We start from the raw sequence: 19,464 nt of genomic DNA on the forward strand, positions 1-19,464 counted from the left end.
CAACAAGGGAAGCACTCTCCAATGTTTAAGCGTATACCCTCTTGTTGAAGTGTCGTGGAGACCACAGTCTTCTTTTAAAAGCATGCCTTGCTTTGGGTGTGATCGAGAAATCGGACCAGTCAAAGGCCGCTTGCTGTTTAAGTTGAACCTCCTGGGTTGTGTATGCTATTGAATGCAACTCCCCAAGTAGCACAGATTTTGTTTTGGCTGGCTATATACATGCCTGGCTTGAAATACAAACAAAAGATCTGCTCGCAGTTTGGAATCTCCTTGTTGGACATGATACAACTTTCGGTAATACATTGGACATGCAAATGATGTTCAGCCATCTCAGAATGGAGACAGTTGTGAAGTCTGTTTCTAACGCAGCCATCCACTTCAGTTCAAGAAGAAGTAATCGCTTATTTGGCAGTTAATTTCAAATCACACGGACATGATCACGTACAGTCACAAAATTTCGGTCACCATCGTGATTGACATAGCTAGTGTGGCCAGAGTAACCGTCTTTTTGGTAAATATTATATTTGATCATGGTCTAGGATTTGGGGCTAACTTGGATTTTGAAGTCGACTGCCGTTAAGCAGCAGCGATATTTGTGTGGTGCAATTTCGTTTTGTTACAACTAAAGCTGTTAGCTAGTATTTGCCCCCGCATGGAATCAAAATCCCTCTGTAAGATCTTCTTCTTCCATCTCGTGCGCCTCTATTCTTTTTTTGACATACAACTTTGAGGGTGTTTTCTATATCTTCAAGTGGAACATACAAATTTGGGACTTTTTGGAAAGTCTCCTGAATCGTCTGCGTGAAGATAGTGCGTCGAAGAACAAGTAATCCGTCTCTTGCTCTGAGATCATGGGAGGGAACTGAATCTGTCCTTCAGAGATGGACTTACCTAATTAATGAAAAGACGTTAAAATAAGAGGTTAAAAGAATTTTAAACTTGCCTCATTCTAGTGTTCTATGCGTGCAAGTATCACTTCTACCCCGAAGTTCATAAATTATGAGTCAGAAGAGATTTTAGTTGAGCTCCATGGACTCTCACGATAGCATACTGTTCTTTAATAGGGATCAGAAGTGACCACATCCTGAAGCACAGAAATGCAGTTTGATTGCGGACGTTTTGCCCTTGTGAAAACTATTTCAGAAGTGATTAACATTTAGAGCGTGTTTACGTTCTGCGAATCGACCGTTCCGACTTCTGTTTCTGAAACAATATGGTGAAATGTAGAATATGTGATTTCATAGCAGTACTAATCGACTACTTTATAACTAAGGCAAATTAAATAAATTCATTCTCAAGTCGGTAACATCTACTCTTACTTAGGAGACGCGAAAGGTAAATCCATTATTTGACCCAATACTTCATGCTTTTCACACCACATTTGCAAAACCTCAGAAAGACAGATAGTCTGTTAAAAAGGTGTGGACAAACACGATACAGAAGGCAGCTCAGACAATCAATTGTGGGACATAAGGGACTGTTTTTTTTCAAACCAACTTCTGTAACTTTTCAAAACAATGAGCTATCATAGACCATTAATTTGTCACAAGAAAAGGGCAAATAAAACCAAACCAAATTTATTCTCGTGATTACGTTCCAGCTTCTGGGCGATTTTGAAGTTTGAGTTTTAGAACAGATATATGCAAACATCTATCCCAAGGCTAGGGTTTATAATCAACTATTATAGCCCTCAAACTTTCAACGGACAAACCTAAAATCGACTTACATGTGGTATGATCGCGTGGGTAACAGTTTAAGATGTCGAACCTCATCATTTTATTATCATATATATATTGTGATACTCAACTCCAAAGGGAATTGAGAGCCAACACTACCACACATAACGCTAGTCTAAGCAATCCAAATTGTCATTTTCAGCAAAGGTTTGTCTTTGGTTCTGTTTTGTTTTGTCAAAAACATCGATTAATTCATGTTCTTTGTCTGTGGGTGCAAACCCTGGTGAAGAACCTTCAAGTTTTGTACCTGAGTCAAATAGTGGACAAACTTAAAGAAGCAGATTCTTGATTTTCAGATGAAACAAAATTATGAGGAGTTTGTTTCGATGACGGATCTTCCCGGCATTTGCAGAGGATTTACAATGCTGGCAATTGGTGTTCGTTATTGCTTACATATTCTGAACATCACGAGTTTATTTTGAAATTTTTCACTGTTATACTCTCAGCACTGATAACAAGTTGAATATCAAAAATACCTGATCATGAAAGAATACTAATATATTCTAACGGCAGATTCAAGGAAAGGATAATTTATTTTATATAAAAATAATGTTGTATGATATGAAGAGGTATAATGAAATGAAGCCATAAAATGAAAGATAAAGAAAGAATGGATTTGCATTGTTGTTTCATCTTTCAAAATTTGAAATCAGAATCTATCAAAACAACATGGCTATTCAGTTGTTAAGGTTCCTAACCAAACTATAAGTCAAAAATTACATACTGTTATAAACAATTATCACAAGAAATCAATTCAACACTTATATCAAAAAATACAACTAAGCATGATTCAATTTGTGAATACGTATACTAGTATTTTCAATTTCCTAAATGCAACAAACTGTGAAAGAATGTAATGTTTGTTTTTTAGCTCACATTAACTAATGACAAGATCTGTATTAATTCAGATCAATGCCTTGTAGATTTTGTTCTGGTATCAAGAATTACGAAATGTATAAAAAACAAACTTTTCTTTTTTGACAAAACAAAAAACAGTTATAAATCAAAAAACTGGAGATTTCTCTAAATTAGAGAGTTGAAAAGTCAGATTTTTTATGAAAATGTCAACTAAATTTTTTAAATTGGTGAGCCCAAACGACATCTCAGAAACCATCAACCCTTAAAAATGGATTGCAAGTGAATTTCAGGCATAATACAAATGAGTTTTGAGACTAATATATTACAGACTGGATATTTCAAGGGTCAACTGATTCCTTGCGAATTCTCGAAGACAATTGCGTGTAATTCACGACCGAATGCTAGTTTGTTTCGAGACTGGTTGAATTGTTGAGAGAACTTTGGAATTGAAAGACCCATGTTCATGCCTTAAATAGTCTTTAAAGTCTCTCAAAAAAGCACAGAATTTTTTCAAGCGTATCAGAAACAGAAAAGGACTCATTCGTGTCTGCCGTCAATTAATTAAAATCGATTTATAAATGGTAAATTGGACTTTGTTGTGCATTTCCATAGCTTGAAAACCTTCATTGGCTGAGCACCTGTCCACATTTCTTTACCTAATGTTGAATTTATATTCTTTGTTGGAAAGATTAACTTCACCAATGTATCAACCCAGAACTAACCATAAAATTATACAGTTATACCATTCTTACATCACGCACACGGTATATATGCCACAAGCCATGAAAGTACAATTTAACGCTAGAAGGGTACTTAGTGAAGCTTCATGCCTGAAAATAAAAATGTTCAACTCAAATGTTTGCGGGTAGAAAAGTTCAGTGTAAACATATCTGTTCATTTCCCCACACTTACGGTATATTTTGATTATAAATGTCAGTGAGAAATGTTTGCTTTTCTTTGAAGTAAATTTTCAGGCTTTTCAAAAATGATTATACATTTCGTTTACCCGAAATTCCATGACGAATAAAGACAATGTTTGCTTTTCTTTGGAGTAAATTTTCAGGCTTTTCAAAAATGATTATACATTTCGTTTACCCGAAATTCCATGACGAATAAAGACAATGTTTGATTATATTAGTGCCACCAGCGAACATCGAAATTTTCCGTTTCTTTGTGTTTTCTGTTCACAAGACCTAACATCATAATTCTGTTTATATTAGAGTCCAATCTTTATCTCGCATTATAATGTCCACTCAGTGCTTTTGTAGCTCACAGATAATGCACACTTAAGGGTAGATTACTAACCTGTTCCTGGAATGAAAACCGCTGGATCCAAAGATCCATGACACCTCAAACTCAAAATGGCGCCAATTATAGGAATGACAAAATTCCCAACACTGGTCAGAGGTGTTTTTCAAGACTAAATACTAGTGGAGTTTAAGATGGGATACAAGTGGAGTTCAAGATCAACTACAGGTTTGGTTCAAAACTGAATAGTGGGTTTCAACCGACTACAAGGGCGCTTCAAAACTGAATAGTGGGTTTCAACCGACTACAAGGGCGCTTCAAGACGGAATACTAGTGGATTTCAAGACCGACTACAGGTATGCTTCAACACTAAGTACTACTGACCTAAGACCGTCTGCGAGGGCGCTTCAACACTCCAAGCATATCATCAGAACTAGCCACCAAAAGGCTCAATGCTGAATGATAAACACACCAAGGCGCAACAAAGCAGCTACATCCTCTCAATGACAGAAGCAAGACCTCTCCGAAGTCACCTCCAGTGCGCGCCTCATAACCAGGCTCCCTCGCTCCTATGTAAACCCCAAATCTCAAACACTTTATCCGAGGCAGTCCCAAAGCAACACACCAAAGAACCTCCACCCGAAGCAGCCCACCCAAAAAAAACCCCACCTAACAAAAAAAGGCAACCCGCCCAAGCACGCCGCCAAACCCCCGCCAGGCCACGGCATCGGGCACGTGCCCCCGCGTCACGTGCGCGCGAAAAACCCACCGAAAACCGCACGCGAAACTCGAGCGCTCCTGGCGCCTAACGCCCAGCTTGTCTTCTTGCACCCCCCATTTTCCACGCCCCACGCCCCGAAAATGTCGTTGAAAATGCCATCCGCGCCCAACACCGGGCTTTTCAAGCAAGGCTACTCGTCGTATTCCGCGGCCGACGGCGCCACGGTGCGCAACATCGAGGCCGTGCGCGAGGTCTCGTCCATAGTGCTCACGTCCATGGGCCCCAGCGGCAGAAACAAGATTTTGGTCAACAAGCACGACCGCACGTTTGTGACCAACGACGCGGCCACGATCGTGAACGAGTTGGACATCGTGCACCCCGCGGTCAAGATGTTGGTCATGGCGTCCAAGCAGCAGGAGTTCGAGATGGGCGACAACACCAACTTGGTGCTTATTTTGGCGGGCGAGTTGCTAGATATCAGCGAGCGCTTGCTCGTGGCCGGCTTGAGCGTGCCGGAGATCGTGCAGGGCTTCAACTTGGCCAACACGCACGTGCAGGCGACGATGCCCGACTTGGTGGTGGCGCGGGTCGAGAACGTGGTGGACGAGGCGGAGCTCACCAAGGCGATCCGCCCCGTGATCGCCGCCAAGCAGTACGGCGTGGACGCGGCCATCGCCGCGCTCGTGGTGGCCGCGGTGCGCTTGATCCTCGACCCGAAGCGGCCGCAGGCGTTCAACATCGACAACGTGCGCGTGGTCAAGATCATGGGCTCGTCCTTGCGCGGCCTGGAGGTGGTCAAGGGCATGGTGTTCCCGCGGGCGCCGGAGGGCCACGTGCAGCACGTGCGCGAGCGCTCCAAGGTGGTGGTGTTCACGTGCCCGATCGACATCTCCACCACCGAGACCAAGGGCACGGTGTTGCTCCACAACGCGCAGGAGATGTTGGACTTCTCCGCCGGCGAGGAGCAGCAGATGGACGCGGTGTGCGCGGAGATCCGCGCCGCGGGCGTGCGCGTGGTGGTGGCGGGCTCCAGCGTGGGCGACCTCGCGCTCCACTACTTCAACAAGCACGGCATCCTCGTGTTGAAGGTGCCGTCCAAGTTCGACGTGCGCCGCGTGTGCCAGGTGTGCGGCGCCACGCCGTTGCCGCGCTTGGGCGCGCCGTTGCCCGAGGAGATGGGCGCCGTGGACGTGATCGAGACGCGCGAGATCGGCGGCGACCGCGTGACCGTGTTCCGCCAGGACGCGGCGCTGGCCTCGCGCACGGCCACCATCGTGCTCCGCGGCGCCACGCAGACCAGCATGGACGACATCGAGCGCGCCATCGACGACGGCATCAACGCCATCAAGGGCTTGGTCAAGGACAACCGGCTCTTGCCGGGCGCCGGCGCGGTCGAGGCCGAGTTGGTCAAGCGCGTCACGCAGTACGGCGAGCGCACGCCCGGCTTGATGCAGCTCGCCATCAAGAACTACGCCAAGGCCTTCGAGGTCGTGCCGCGCGTGCTCGCGGACACCGCGGGCTTGGACGCCACCGCCGCGTTGAGCCAGTTGTACGCGGCGCACGCGCCCGCGGACGGCCTGGGCTTGCTGTGCGGCATTGACATTGACGGCGACGCGGAGAACTGCTTGGTCGACGTCGCGGCCGCGGGCATCTACGACCTCTTGGCCGCCAAGCTGTCTGCGATAGCGCTTGCCACGGAGGCCGCGTGCACCATCTTATCCATCGACCAGATCATCATGGCCAAGCGCGCCGGCGGGCCGCAGATGCCGCAGCAGCGCCGGCCGGGCAACTGGGACCAGGAGGACTAGGGTTAGAACGTACATACTTAATTCGGTTGTGGCCATTGGTCTCTGTATATATGCGGGCTGCTGCATGTTCGTGCTGGCTCTGCGTTCTCTCTTCCCGGCTCGTCCTCGGGCTCTACCTCCGGCTACATCTGCTTGGCGTTCGCCACAAACGCCTCGATCTTGGCCATGTTCTTCTGCCCGTCGCCGTCCTCCACGCCGCCACTGACATCGAACCCCACCACGTTTCTCAAAAACGGTCTCGTTTCCGCCACGTTGCTGGGGTCAAGTCCTCCCGCAAGGAGAAACCGTCCATCTAGCCCGTTTATAAGCGGCCATTCGATGGTCTTGCCCTCGCCGCCAGCCTCGGAGTCAAGAAGCGGGAGAAGAAACCCGCGCTCGGCCCTCGCAATGTGGGGGAAGAACTGCGCCATGAGGTCCACGTGGTCGGGGATCACATACCGCTTGATGATGCCAAACCCGTGGGTGTCGTTGTATCGCAAATACCCCTGCGCTTCTTCGCTGCCGTGGAGCTGGATGATGTCCACAGCGCAGTCACGCGCAAGCCCAAACACATCTTCGATACCCTGGTTGCGGAACACGCCCACCAAAAACGGACCGTTTTCATGCACGAGCCGGGCCGCCGCTTCGAAGTACTCGATGTGTGACGCAAACTTCTGCGAGCTCAAGTGCGTGGTGAGTTCGCCCGCAGTCTGGAACTGCCGCCCCAACTCCTTTCTCTTTTTCTTGCATGCTTTCGCAATTTCTAGCGCCACGCCGGGGGAAACCGTCCGCTTCCTATTGGGCACCATGATGACTCCTAGCATATCAGCCCCGGAGTCTATTGCTTTCTGTGCGGCCTCGGTAGACCGCAAACCGCAGATCTTGACCAACGGAGGCATTCGGAATAGCTTTTGGCAGATGTGTCGGATTTGTGAGCTCAAAAGCTGTTTGCTGGACTCAAAAGGGCATATGCAACGGAATAACTTCTTAGTTTTCGTGAGACTCCATGTCTCCAGATTCCGTGCATCGGTGCGTGTTCGGTGTGCATATAGACCCGCCAGCTCACGGCACGTTGAATGGCAAATGCCGAGCCGGTGGCAAAATTTGCACCCACAACTCCGTGTCTTCCTGCTTGGACATAAAAAGACGAGGCGAAAAATTGGTGTGACTTTGACTCGATCAAATGCCAAACGTGTTCAAATCTCCCGCATATAGGCAAACCCAATCTGCAGGCGCATAGTAATAGATTCCTCTTCGCCACCTTTTAGTTCGCTGAACCTGAGCTCCGCATGAGCGTGGCTTCAGCTGGCTTCAACTAACAAGATCGCAAATTTGGCTGTTTCGACTTTCTAGCAGAAAAAATCACTCTTAATCGCTCTGGACTTGTGTAGCCCGTAAAATCCCCTCGCATCTTCCATCATCATGCTGTGCGCTTCTCGCCGTCCAGCGCCTTGACATATTCGATTAATGACACAGGCTGAAATAAATCACCTCGAAAACCCGCCTATTCGAAAAGTCACAATGTATGGCTCTATGGTTTTGCATCGGTATCGCCGTCCTTGCGGAAAAACTTCCCGAAATTCTTGAAGTTTTCATTAAACTTGTTCACATGGCTCTCTCCATTGAGAGAAAAGTCCTTCAATGCATTGTTGAGCTTGAGAGCTTGCATTTTGGCAGGGTTGCTCTTCAAAAAGTCGGGGATATGGGGCTCGGGCGACTTGCTAATCGCCAACGCTTTGATATCAACTGGCGGTGGGCGCAGTTGTGATGAGGGATGTGCGGATTCCTTTTGCGCAGCCGCTTCATGAAATACACTCATTATGGGGGATTCTTCGACTAAGCTGTCTCTGGAAAGCACTTGCAATTTGAAATTCTCCATGTACTTGGGCTGCTCGTTCAAAGGGATGGTTTTCAACCCCAAAATAGTCTGGAAGTTTTGAAGAGACTTGTCTCCTATGATGCTGAAGTAACTTTCCACTATGTTGTCAATGGGCAAAGTTGGCGTGAGCAAAAGCTTGAGTAGCAGTTCAAGCTTGGTGAACTGCGAGTTCAAATGACGAAGATAAGCCTTTGGAACTTTGGCATCTGCGTCTTCTGGCGGCTTTCTGATATCAAAGCTTGCGTCAGAAAACAAAAGGAGCGATTTGAAAAAATTCTTGAGCACCGAAACATCGAGCAAGATTTGCTCGATTGCAACGATACTGAGCGGCTTCACCAGACCGAGCCTTGACATGAAATCCGCGACAACGGCCTCCACAAGTTTGTCGGCGTAGTTCCTTACATAGCCTTCCCGTATAATAAGCGGGCAGATTACACGGTGGTTTTGCGTGAGCGAGTCCACAAACTCTTCCATGTAATGTGACGTGTCAGAAACAGCCTCGAGAGAGCCCCAGCTGTTGTTTTCAAACTGGCGCCAGGAGAAGCTGAGATCCGAGCTCACTTTGGACACCAATGCGCGGATGGCTTTGCTGATCAACTCGAAAAATAGAGACCTCTCGATGTCGAAGGTGACCTGCTCCTTGAACGGCTTGTCGATCAACTTGTGGATTCGGTCCTGCAAGTCGTTGGTGTTTTTGATGACATAATCGGCCGTGTTGAAAAGCATGGTCAAGTACTTGATGGGCTCGATCCCTTGCGGGTGCTCGCAAGCTGAATTCAACACCGGCAATAGAAGTGAATGGTGGTATTCCTGGAGGTACTTGGCGAAAACGTGCGCTAGTTCAAGCAAAATTTCGCCGGAAGAAAGCTTTATGGTCAGGCCCAAGGACTTCTGGAATATCTTGAAGAGTTCGGAAGAAGACTCGGCAAAGTTTGGTACGTTGTTGACCTGCAAAGTGTGGATGAGCTCTTCGAAAGTCTGCGCACTGGCGATTTCCTCGGGCACTTTGACCCGCAGGTGCAACTCCATGAACTTGCCGCGGATCGAGTCGTCCTGGTCCCTCACCCACGTGATCAAATACGGCTCGAACAGTGCCAGAACCATGCGCAGGAAGTCGGTGGTTTTGAAAGCCTCGTTGAGCTCTTTTTCGAACGCTAGCGTCGCAGTCAACGCATCCAAGATCACCGCTGCGGGCACCAGGCCAGAGCTGAGCTTGGCGGCAATTTCCTGGTGCGTCATCTTGCAGAAAAGCTTGCTGAGCTCCATGTCCACGCCCCACAGTGGGGGGAATGCATGGAGATAGTTGCTGCGTATGTTGGCAAGCACGTTTGTGAAGAACATGTACCTCCTGGCCACGTTTTCCAAGCTGCCCGCCTCGCCAGACGCACCGAATATCGACTGGATCTCTTTCAACTGGAGATTGTAAAACCACGTAAGGAGCTTGTCTTTGTACTTGGCGTCTGCCGTCTCCAAAATCTCGCAGCCATAGCAGAGCTGGTCGTTGGTGAAGTGGTTGGTGAACGAGTCCTCGAAATCAATGAACACGTCGTCCACTAGTTTCTTCTGTGTTTGGTGGATTCGCCGGTATAAGGCCGCGATTTCCTCTATGGACTTGTACGGGCGGAAATACTCCATGAGGCCCCGCACGGCGCCGAGATACGCCGAGATCTCCTTGTAGTCGTGCGATTGCGCCACCTCACACAACGAGTCGTACGCTTTGAGCAACATTTGGAGCCGTTTGAGCACATTCATTGAGAGCACCAAGTTTGTTTTCATGGTGTCCAACTTCTGGATCTGCAGAGTGACTTCGAGAATGCTTGCATGGGTATGCTGGGCGTCGTTTCTGACGCGAGCCAAATTTGCAGCCAACTCTGCCACGTCTGTGGCCACGTCAATTGGCGCCTTATACTGGAGAAGCTGGTCGTGAAGCTTCACGTGCGCCGCCTGCTTGTAACGGGCCACGTGATCCAAAACCGCGTCTATATTTTGAAGCGCTGCCTCGTCGGGGAATATCTGTGGGAGCTGGGCTTCCGGATCGTAGACGAAACCCATGCCAAAATGCGTACTGGAGGGTCTCTTCAGACGCTTATACTGGGTACTATGTGAACGAGGTGCTCGCGTTTGGCTGGGTGCGGCTCTGTATGCAGGACTGTGGGTTTGGATCATTGGCCAAAGCAGAACTGTGGGGGAATTCCGGCGTTTGTTTAGCTGCAGCTTTGTCCGGCTGGATTTGTCGATGTGATTTTGGAGGTAATTTTTGGTCTTGATTTGGAGGTGTTTTTTGGTTTTGGTTCCGGGTCTGAATCCAATCTACTAGGGTCCGCTGCGGCCGGGTGCTCTCCAATCCGAGCCTGCACTATTGCTGTTCATTCTTATATTTTGCGACCTGACATTTGAAAAATCAATCCAGCTACTTCTAGACAGACTTGCACGTTTCCGGTGACATGCTTCTAAAATACTCATTTCTCTTTGCGCAAAATTTTGACCTGGGGCCAAAGAGTACCTTTCGGTGCTGGTATTTGCAGAGGACAAAAACGACAGTTGATATTTTGTTGTTCAGAATAGAAAAAAAGAGTAGTCACTTTTATTTGGAGTGTCGGTTCTTTGGAGATCCGTCAATGTCATAATTATGGGTGCCATACCGGTGAACTGCGCGTGCTTCCATAGCAGAGGCAGCCGTCTACATGCAGTTCTGATCCAAATGGTGCATTGCCGATATGAATGTGAATTCTGAGAATGAACCAAAGGGCAGCTAGAATCATCCTACTAGATTAGCTTTGAAAGAAATGGTGCCAGCGTCTGCATTCAAATAAAGGGTACGTCAAATAAAAATATGCAAGCGAAACCTGCAGCTGTTCCCTGCTTTGACGAGGCTCTAAGCCTCGACGCTTCCGCCTTTCGAATCTCAAGATCCTGCCAAAAGAAACAAAGCCGCATATACAAAATATTATACTGAATTCAGTAGCTAGCATACCACGTATATTTTACATTAGAATTTAAACTGGAAACTCTTTTACGGCATTCAGCTACCTGCTTTGCGTCACGTGACCATTCCGTACGCTTAGTACTCTACATACATGCAGGTGCATACTACTGGTCTATGATTCTCCCACGCGATCCAACATGTTAGAGATACGGAGGCTAACTCATAAGATAAAAAGAATTTCAAGCCCTCATAATCTTTTTCTTGTTGACTTCGAGCATTTGCTTGTGAGATTAATACTGAAAGATTGTGGAGAGCACAGCCATGTATTGCGTTATCTAAGTTCTGCTTAATTTAAACACATGTAAGCGACGAATTCTTCGAGTGCCAAACTTATTCAACGAAAATTAGGAAAAGTTTCTTGGCTGGTGGTTCAGATTCGGGCTGTTCTGATTGCCATCTTTAGCGGAAACCATATCATGGCAACTACTTAGTTAAAAAGGGCTAACATAGACAATGAGCAGTCCAATCTTAACTTTTCAAATTTTATGCAGGGATTATATTGCCAGACATCGTTTGATACTGAAGGCATTGGAGCTTTGAAATTGACAACGTTTCATATGCAAAGTATTTCGAAACTCTTCTGCTTCGAAGAATGCAAAGATTAGCTTCGCATCAATTTATAGTTCATAAGCTTGATCACGGTTTGTATTACTAGAAAGCTAGTCCCACTGACTCAAATCTATCTTGATGACTTTTGCGCTAGTTCAGGATTATCGCATTTTCTATGGGATACTTCATGGGCGAGATCATTATCAAGAATCTAATGAAGCGATATGCTCAAAGTTTGGTAAAAAAGTTGTTGAGAACCCCGTGAATCAGATCTACAATTGTGGACAGTTTCCGCCTCCTATTCTCCTTTTCAACATTAAAAGCTCTTCGTGAGATGTTAGACATTTTTAAGTCGGAAGCTGACTGCAAAAGAGAATAGGCTCGTCACGGAAAACCAAATAAGCCATAATCCATCCAAAGACTTTGAGGAGCTGGGGAAATTTTAGTGGACTTTCAATTCGTGTAGAGTCATGCCAGGATACCGTATCTCCAGGTCATCAGCCCAGCCATTATAAACTCTTTCCATTCTCATCAGAGAAAGACTAAGACATCGCCCTTTTTATCAGGTTTTCTGTGCTTGTGACCTGTGTATGGATCCTTCATCACATACCGTGAAATTCTGACACGATACACTCGAATTATAGAGTACACTCATCATTCATTGAAACACTATACACGTGTCTAATATCTGCCACGGCTATCGCTGGGCCCATGGTTAGAGTCTACCAAGCGATCGTTGGCGGCATTGGTGTAACTGGGGACATAATCTTTGACGCCCTCCAGTCCAATGCCTTCATGAATATCAGACAGGCCGTACAAGTCGTTGTCGCTCGATTCGTGCTGCTCCGTTGGCCCAATTGTGCACTGGCTATCTATGGCCAGGTGGCTTTCCGTGTTTTCTGTTGGAACAACGTTAAATTCAGGCACCTGGCGATTGTCTAGTGTTGTATTAGCCGGATTGATGGGTAATTCTGAATCACTTGTATCAGAATCATCCATGGGAGGGGCCGAGGGAAGAAGACTGGCCTCATGCTGGCGCATTTGCTCCTTCTCCGACAAAACAGGTAATGTTGGCTCAGGCGGCGTGGCGGCCGCATATGTAGGCACCTGCTGGGAGCTGCCGCCCGCGGCGTCGTCTCGTGTACGCGCAGACTCGTATAAGTATGGCGGGCTATCGAAGTTCTCCATGGGAGTTAGTTCAGGCACCGTATTGATCGCCGAGGTCATTGACATACCTAACGGGGACTGTGACTGCGACTGTGACTGCGACTGTGAGCTCCCCAATGCCACTGGCGCGGGGTCCTGCGCATGCAAGCACAGCGGGTTATCCTCCACAGTTTCCTTTGCCAGGCGGTGCGTGCCAATGACCACCTCGGTAGTCATCTGCAAGAACTTTTTCAGCCGCTTGAACTTGTCCGTATTTATGAATTCTGAGCGCGAGTGCGCAAGCGACAGAAAGTTATAGTTGGGCGTGTGGCCTGGAGAAAGCCCCGCAGCCGCGTCGTCCTGCGCCGCGATGCTGGATTTAGGCTGTTCTACGGGAGTAGACAAACTCATCGACTTTCCAGAAAGATTGAGCATGACTTCGATGAAGTACTGGAAGCTTACGAGCGGACAGCCCGAGATGGTTGGAAACGCATCGGGCGGCACACGCACGCTGGTGCTGATTTCCAGCAGGAATGTCGCCGGGTCCACGAAAAGCGGGATCACCAGCTGCTGCAAGTCCTTCCTGAAGGACTCGTAGTAGCTGTCGGGCCCGTAGTCGATCCTGCATACGCGCACGAGCGTTACGATGATTCCCGTCGAATCCTGGATTTTGCGGAGGTGGTGGATGGTGAGCTTGATTGGAATGAGCTCGCCGCGCAAGTAGCCGCGTTGCGCCACGTCCATGAACACGCGGATTGTATCTGGGGCCGGTGGTCTTAGCTGCGACATTGCTGACAGGTTGGCAGGCGAAGGAGGATTTTGCGGCAGGCTCGTGTGTGCTGCAGGCTGTGGCTGTGTGCTTGCTGCAGACAAGTCCATCGACGCACTGTCTGCATCGGAAGTGGCGGATGAGAGTGTAGCAACCGTGTTGATGGTGGAGCTAGACAGCTGCACGCGCAGGAGCTTGCCCTTGGGGGTGTTTTTGATGATGAGGCGCTTGCGCTTGGGCGGCGGAAGGTATGCCACGTCAACTGGATTGACCAAGTTGATGATTTTCTCGTACGTGAAGGACGGGTGGTGTAGCTTTGTAAGCGCATCTTTGGCTCTCAGTAGCGACAGCGGCTCGTGGTCCCGCAGGAGCGCAGCAGGCATGGACGCAGGCGCAGAAGAGACAGACGCAGAAGAGACAGACGCAGAGGAGGAGGACGCATCTGGGGATGCGGCCGGAAACGAGGCGGTGCTTACACGCGACGCTGCGTCCGAGAGATGCGTCAGAAGCACATAGACGATGGCGCCCTTGCCGAAGTCGATGCTGGTAAACACACGCTTGTTCGGGAGCTTCACGATGAAGGGGAAGCGGTGCTCGCCCTTATATAGGCCGCTGGCAAAATCCTGGTCCAGCGAGCTGCTGGTGCCCGGGCCGTAAATCTGTATGGTGTGCGAAAATAACACCGTTTTCATCGGACGCAACTTCGAATGCAGCAGCGCGTGAATTTTGACGTATCCCGCCAAATTAAAGGAGATGGCGATGTTGGCAAGGTTCTTGCGGCTGCGAAGAATCACCTGGCCGGAAATCTCGTCGCCGGGCAGCCACATGCGGTGGGGGTCTGCCAAGGAAATGTAGAACTCATCCACCGAGCCGTGGTCTAAGCGGTACGTGCCGTGCAGTGCGTCAGGCAGAGACCTGCCGAACTTGGCAGGCATGAATTTCGACACGGCGCGCCTCATTGTTTGAGCATATGGGGGTTCAACGAAAAGCCAGCGTCGCTCTTCTTGAGAGAACAATAGAGCACAGCGGCAGGGCGTTCCCTAGGTATAAAATGCGGGTACAATAAGTGATGTGAAAGAGCGGACTGAGAACAAGGGACCGTGCGCTGAGGCTTGGCTAAAGCAATTCGGGTGTTGAGAGGTGCTTGCGAGCTGCGGCACGTGCTTGGAACTGAAACCACGCGGGGACGGATGTGGATGGGCGGCGCTTTTTCTGCGTTGTTTGCGTCGAGAGTCCTCGCTTACTTGTGGGTTGTGAGGCGCGGCGTGGACGCGGACTCTGGCCCCGAGGTATGTGCAGGCAAGGCCGGGGTGGTGGTGTGAGGGAGAGAGAAAAACATGCGAAGCGGCGATCGCCTTTTCTGTCGTTCAAGCTGCCACTGCCAGCTTAGGGAAAGAGGGGAGCCAGAAAACGAGAGCATGTGTCTTTTGTGGCTTTTTCTGGTCAAAACTGTTATTTCCCTTTCTCTCCTTTTTCGTTCTCTCTGTTCGCATTCTCCCTCCGTTTTTCTCTTGTTTTTTTGTCTGTTCTTCTATAGTTGTCGCAGGGTTTTTTGCTCTTTTTTCTTGTCCTCTTGTTCTCTTTCCTGCTGGCTGCTCAGAATTCTTGGGCTGCCGGATGGGTGGAGCTGCGCGTACCCCTCTTATTCTTGCCTGCTACATTGTGTATCAAATCAAAGAATTCTTGAAATATACTCTGCTGCAATAGGACAAAATTTTGGACCCTTGTACTCCTTTGACTTCCCATGTTGCCAAACAGAGTATCAAAACTAGCAAGCGTTGGGAATTGGTTGTGCCTGCACGTGGCTAAGCACAATAACGCTCAGATGCCCAGCAAGAAATATCGGAGTTGGCGGTGAGCACTTTGCATTTCATGTCCACAGACTTATTGTTCCATTTTCTTGTTCATGGGCCTGCTCTAAAAATATAAAGGTTTTGACCTTTGTGCGGACAAGCTGCGGAGCCAAAAGTGGGGCTCGTCTAGAAAATGTAAGAAGTGTAAATTACTCCGGTTGCCCGCCGGTCCCCGCTTCGAGTTTTTCCCTCCCCAACCCTTCGCTGTTTCATTTACAAATCTTCTCTTCTCTGGTTTTGTTATCACAGCTTATTGTTCCTGCTAGTCCAAAGTCAACCGCTCTCTTCTAGCCCTTTTTTCCATCAATTCATGTTTTAGTTCGCACGGCGCTATGCGTTGGTCTGCATTATTCGTCTCCCCACGTGATCTGTGACATGTAGATACTGGTTCTCTGCTCCCTTAGACCCTTGGGAGATATTTTGACATTGTTCTGATACATTGGCATTCGAAACTAAGGATACGCGCCGTGTAATATGAGGAAAATCAGTACTACTGATAAAGTGGCCTTGCTTTGTGAATCGCTCGCTGTTTTTGATGATTGATGTGCATTGTTGATGTTTCGTTTAATGAGCACATTCGCGTTTCATCGATGTCATGATGGCATTCCAGAAGCTATACTGCATCAGTGACCACCGCGCGTGCGCATTTCGTATTTTGGCCCTAAATCGTTGGCTTGATAACTTATCGGGTTCACCCTGCATTTTCTGATGAGAAAGGAAGACATTTGAAGAGAATCTCTATAGTTTTTCAGTATAAGTAATATCTGCTGGATCCATTCTTGCTCTCATGCCGAGTTTTGGTGCTTTCTGCCGTATTTGCAGATTCCGTGTCGCTACGCTTTTGCGTGCCACCTGCCGCACGTCCATCATTGTCCCTCGATGGGGAAATGAATAGCCAGTGACAATAGACGGGGTTTTTTGGTTCTTGGTTCTAACTCCTCGTGCTCCAGACTGCCTGCAGTGCCGTGTGAAGGCATGTACCTATTGTAAGTCTTGTATTCATGTCCATGGAGTAGTCATGAAACATCTACCACAGCGTTGTTTCTAAGGCGACTGCAATCTTCTGCTCGGAACGTCATCAATGGAGCCGGGCCTTATCTCCAAATCTAATCCCGTTGACAGAAGCTTATCAAGTCGGATGCGCAAACGGGTGCCGTCGTGGTGTTTTCACAGTAGCATTTACTAATAAACTTTGATGGGCCAAAATACTGGCTCGTGGTTGTCCTGAGAGTGGCTTGGTGTCTTCGTATATTTGTGCTTGCCTGTGGATGTAACAAATGGTCCCAAGCTGTCTGATTATTACAAAAGGGGTCTGCATCACAGGTCAAGCAATTGAACACAAGCAAATCTACCAGGGGGTTCTTCACTACTTGACTAAATATAGACTTCCATTGTTTTTGGCTGATCCAGCAAGACATTTATGGAACAGCTTTGGTCTGAGGAGGCTGTCTGTGCAATTCTGGAAGAGGCCCAGATGACCTACTCTGTCGTGCGTTTGAGTGCTTGTTTCAATGACAGTCCAAAGTCAACTACTCTGTCGATTAACACGCCAAAATGTCCATTCCTTGCATCGGCGTTTTGTCTTGATGATTGATAGCCTCGCCCCGCCTGCTTGGTTGGACCACTTCTGCCAGACTGTTTGCAGACTTCGGCAGCACGTCTCCTGCCAGGCCTCTTGGTCATTCAGAACCGCAGCACGTGCCACGGGCTCAGTGGATGGCGCCCCGGTCCTTAATAGCTTCACCAACAGAACGGCACTGCACGTGAAGTGGCCAGGCTTCGCTGCCTCCTGCGTCATTCGCTTTTACTTTATTTGTCGCTACAGGCAACGGCTAATTAATATTGTACAACGGAAGAACCATCTGAGCCTAGTCGAAGGTCTTCTTGACGCCCTTGAACTCGGCGTTGTTGGCACCGGTTCTAGGGGCAGGCGACGATCTCTCACGGCCTCCAAAACCGCCACGGCCGCCACGGCCACCAAAGTCTCCACGGCCTCCGCGGAAACCACCTCTGCCACCACGGGCACCTCCGCCGTTGTTGTTTTCTCTGGGCGTGGAGTAGTCCAATCTGCAGGCTCTGCCCTCGATGTACTCACCGTTCATGGCAGTGAACGCGGCCTGGGCCTCGTCGACAGACGCAAACTGCACGTAGCCGAACCCCTTGGGTTGCTGGGTGTCTGGATGCGTGGGCAATCTGCACGACACCACGGTTCCGTGCTGGCCAAAGAGCTCGAACAAGGTGTCTCTCTCGGCGTTGAACGACAAGTTGCCAACAAACAAGGTGTCGGAAGGCGCAGAGGGCACGTCACCAAACTTCTTGGCACGGTCGTTCAGCGGGTTGGAAGGCTTGGGCTTGCCGGTGGACAAGTCCAAGTTGACGGGTCTGCCGTCGATCTCGTAGCCCTGGAAATCCTTCAAGGCCTTCTGGGCCGCGGACAAGGAGTCGAAGTCGACGTAGCCGTAGCCACGTGACTTGCCGGTGGCACGCTCCATCATGACCCTGGCGGAAACCACTCCTCCCGAGGGCTCGAACTCTCTTCTCAACCAGTCGTCGTCGACGTTCCAGGACAATCTGCCCACGAAAAGCGTGGCTGGCTCCTCGGCCACCTCGGCCTTTTGCTTCTTGGCCACGGGCTCCTCTTCGGTGGCGGAGGACTCCTCGCTCTCCTCGGCCTTGCGCTTGTTGGACTCTTTTTCTGGCTCCTCGGAGTCCGAGTCGGACGACGAGTCCGAGTCCGAGTCCGAGTCGGAAGATGACTCGGAAGATGACTCGGACGAGGACGAGGATGAGGACGAGGATGCAGACGACTCGGCCGCCTTGGCGGTCTCCTTCACTGGCTCCTTCTCGGCCTCAGACTCGGAGTCAGAGGAGTCGGACGACGACGAGTCAGAGTCAGACGACGACTCGGACGAAGACGATGACTCGGCAGCCTTTTTGTCGGCCTTTTTGTCGGCCTTCTTGTCGGCCTTCTTGTCGGCCTTCTTGTCGGCCTTCTTGGCTGGCTTGGCGACTGGCTTGGTCTCCTCCTCGGAATCCGAGGAGTCAGAAGAAGAAGAAGAGTCGGAAGAGTCAGAAGACGACGACTCGGAAGAAGACGACGACGACGATTCCGAAGAGGACTCGGCCTTCTTGACGACCTTGGCGACCTTGGCGGTCTTGCTGGACTTAGTAGAAGTTTTTCCCATTTTAGAAAGTGTGTTGTGGGTAAGGAAAGAAGTAGGGAGAAGAGAAAAAAAGCTTGCTAGAAATACCTGAAATTTTCACGATGCTGTACAGGAAAGCCTGGGGTGAGGCCTCATCTCATCGCAGCCGGACTGTGCAGACATGGTTCAATTTTTGGGCATCTTGCTGATACTCGCCTTCCACGAGAAAAATAAACTAAAAAAAGGACGGCAATAAACAGCCAAAAAGCATGAAATTATACAGCTAGTGATATTATGTCGATTTGCAGGCCTGTCCGCTTCCTGGTGGGTAGTGGTGTTCTCGTGGCTGGGATTCCCGCACTATGCGGCCCGCGCCTGCCTTCCTAATTTTATATTCCAAACCATAAATTGCAGTGATTCCAGATAATTGTGCAAGCATTGGATAATGCAGAACCCATGTTGGGGCTCTATTCTGCTACCATGCCGGAAGCCCGTATTTATCTGTATCATTTGCTGTTTGAGGTGGTCTGTGAGTACTTATGGGGACAAGTGGCTTAAATGCAATCTGCTCGAAAAGCTTACAAACCGCACATAGAAATAGGGGCTTGCGAACTGTGATTGTGGCATTCTTCAACGTGAGTAAACTTATGACCTAATTTTGTACAGGCGTTTGATGTTCTGTTGCTTGTTTGTTTGGTTTTTTGGTTTTTTTTGCTATTTTTTTGAATCATTGTCTTGTGAGCCACTCGCTTGTGGCATTGTTAATGTGTTTAGTGGACGGTGATAATG

The 19,464-nt window shown here is 48.9% G+C and overlaps 5 protein-coding genes across 5 annotated transcripts; 1 reads left to right on the forward strand and 4 right to left on the reverse strand.

Moving 5' to 3' along the window:
* Positions 1–3,955: 3,955 nt before the first annotated feature.
* On the forward strand, positions 3,956–6,371 carry CCT8 (chaperonin-containing T-complex subunit; the record flags this gene model as incomplete). Its single annotated transcript, XM_018854029.1, has 3 exons — positions 3,956–3,994; positions 4,133–4,198; positions 4,353–6,371. The coding sequence occupies 3 exons, from the start codon at positions 3,956–3,958 to the stop codon at positions 6,369–6,371; spliced, it is 2,124 nt and encodes a 707-aa protein (XP_018711522.1).
* Positions 6,372–6,493: 122 nt separating this feature from the next.
* Positions 6,494–7,249, reverse strand: TRP1 (phosphoribosylanthranilate isomerase; the record flags this gene model as incomplete). Its single annotated transcript, XM_018854030.1, has 1 exon — positions 6,494–7,249. The coding sequence occupies one exon, from the start codon at positions 7,247–7,249 to the stop codon at positions 6,494–6,496; it is 756 nt and encodes a 251-aa protein (XP_018711523.1).
* Positions 7,250–7,881: 632 nt separating this feature from the next.
* On the reverse strand, positions 7,882–10,281 carry VPS53 (Vps53p; the record flags this gene model as incomplete). Its single annotated transcript, XM_018858822.1, has 1 exon — positions 7,882–10,281. The coding sequence occupies one exon, from the start codon at positions 10,279–10,281 to the stop codon at positions 7,882–7,884; it is 2,400 nt and encodes a 799-aa protein (XP_018711524.1).
* Positions 10,282–12,733: 2,452 nt separating this feature from the next.
* Positions 12,734–14,638, reverse strand: RIM8 (Rim8p; the record flags this gene model as incomplete). The annotated part of the gene is made up of 4 exons (XM_018854894.1): positions 12,734–12,838; positions 12,872–13,749; positions 13,798–13,993; positions 14,084–14,638. Coding segments are annotated over 4 exons (1,734 nt in total), but the record flags the coding sequence as incomplete, so codon positions are not given.
* A 2,762-nt stretch (positions 14,639–17,400) lies between these two features.
* On the reverse strand, positions 17,401–18,129 carry METBIDRAFT_42523 (uncharacterized protein; the record flags this gene model as incomplete). The annotated part of the gene is made up of 1 exon (XM_018857550.1): positions 17,401–18,129. A coding segment is annotated over one exon (729 nt), but the record flags the coding sequence as incomplete, so codon positions are not given.
* Between the last annotated feature and the right edge of the window lie 1,335 nt (positions 18,130–19,464).

Source organism: Metschnikowia bicuspidata (genome assembly GCF_001664035.1).
Source record: "Metschnikowia bicuspidata var. bicuspidata NRRL YB-4993 chromosome Unknown METBIscaffold_3, whole genome shotgun sequence".
Taxonomy (NCBI): Eukaryota; Fungi; Ascomycota; class Pichiomycetes; order Serinales; family Metschnikowiaceae; genus Metschnikowia; species Metschnikowia bicuspidata.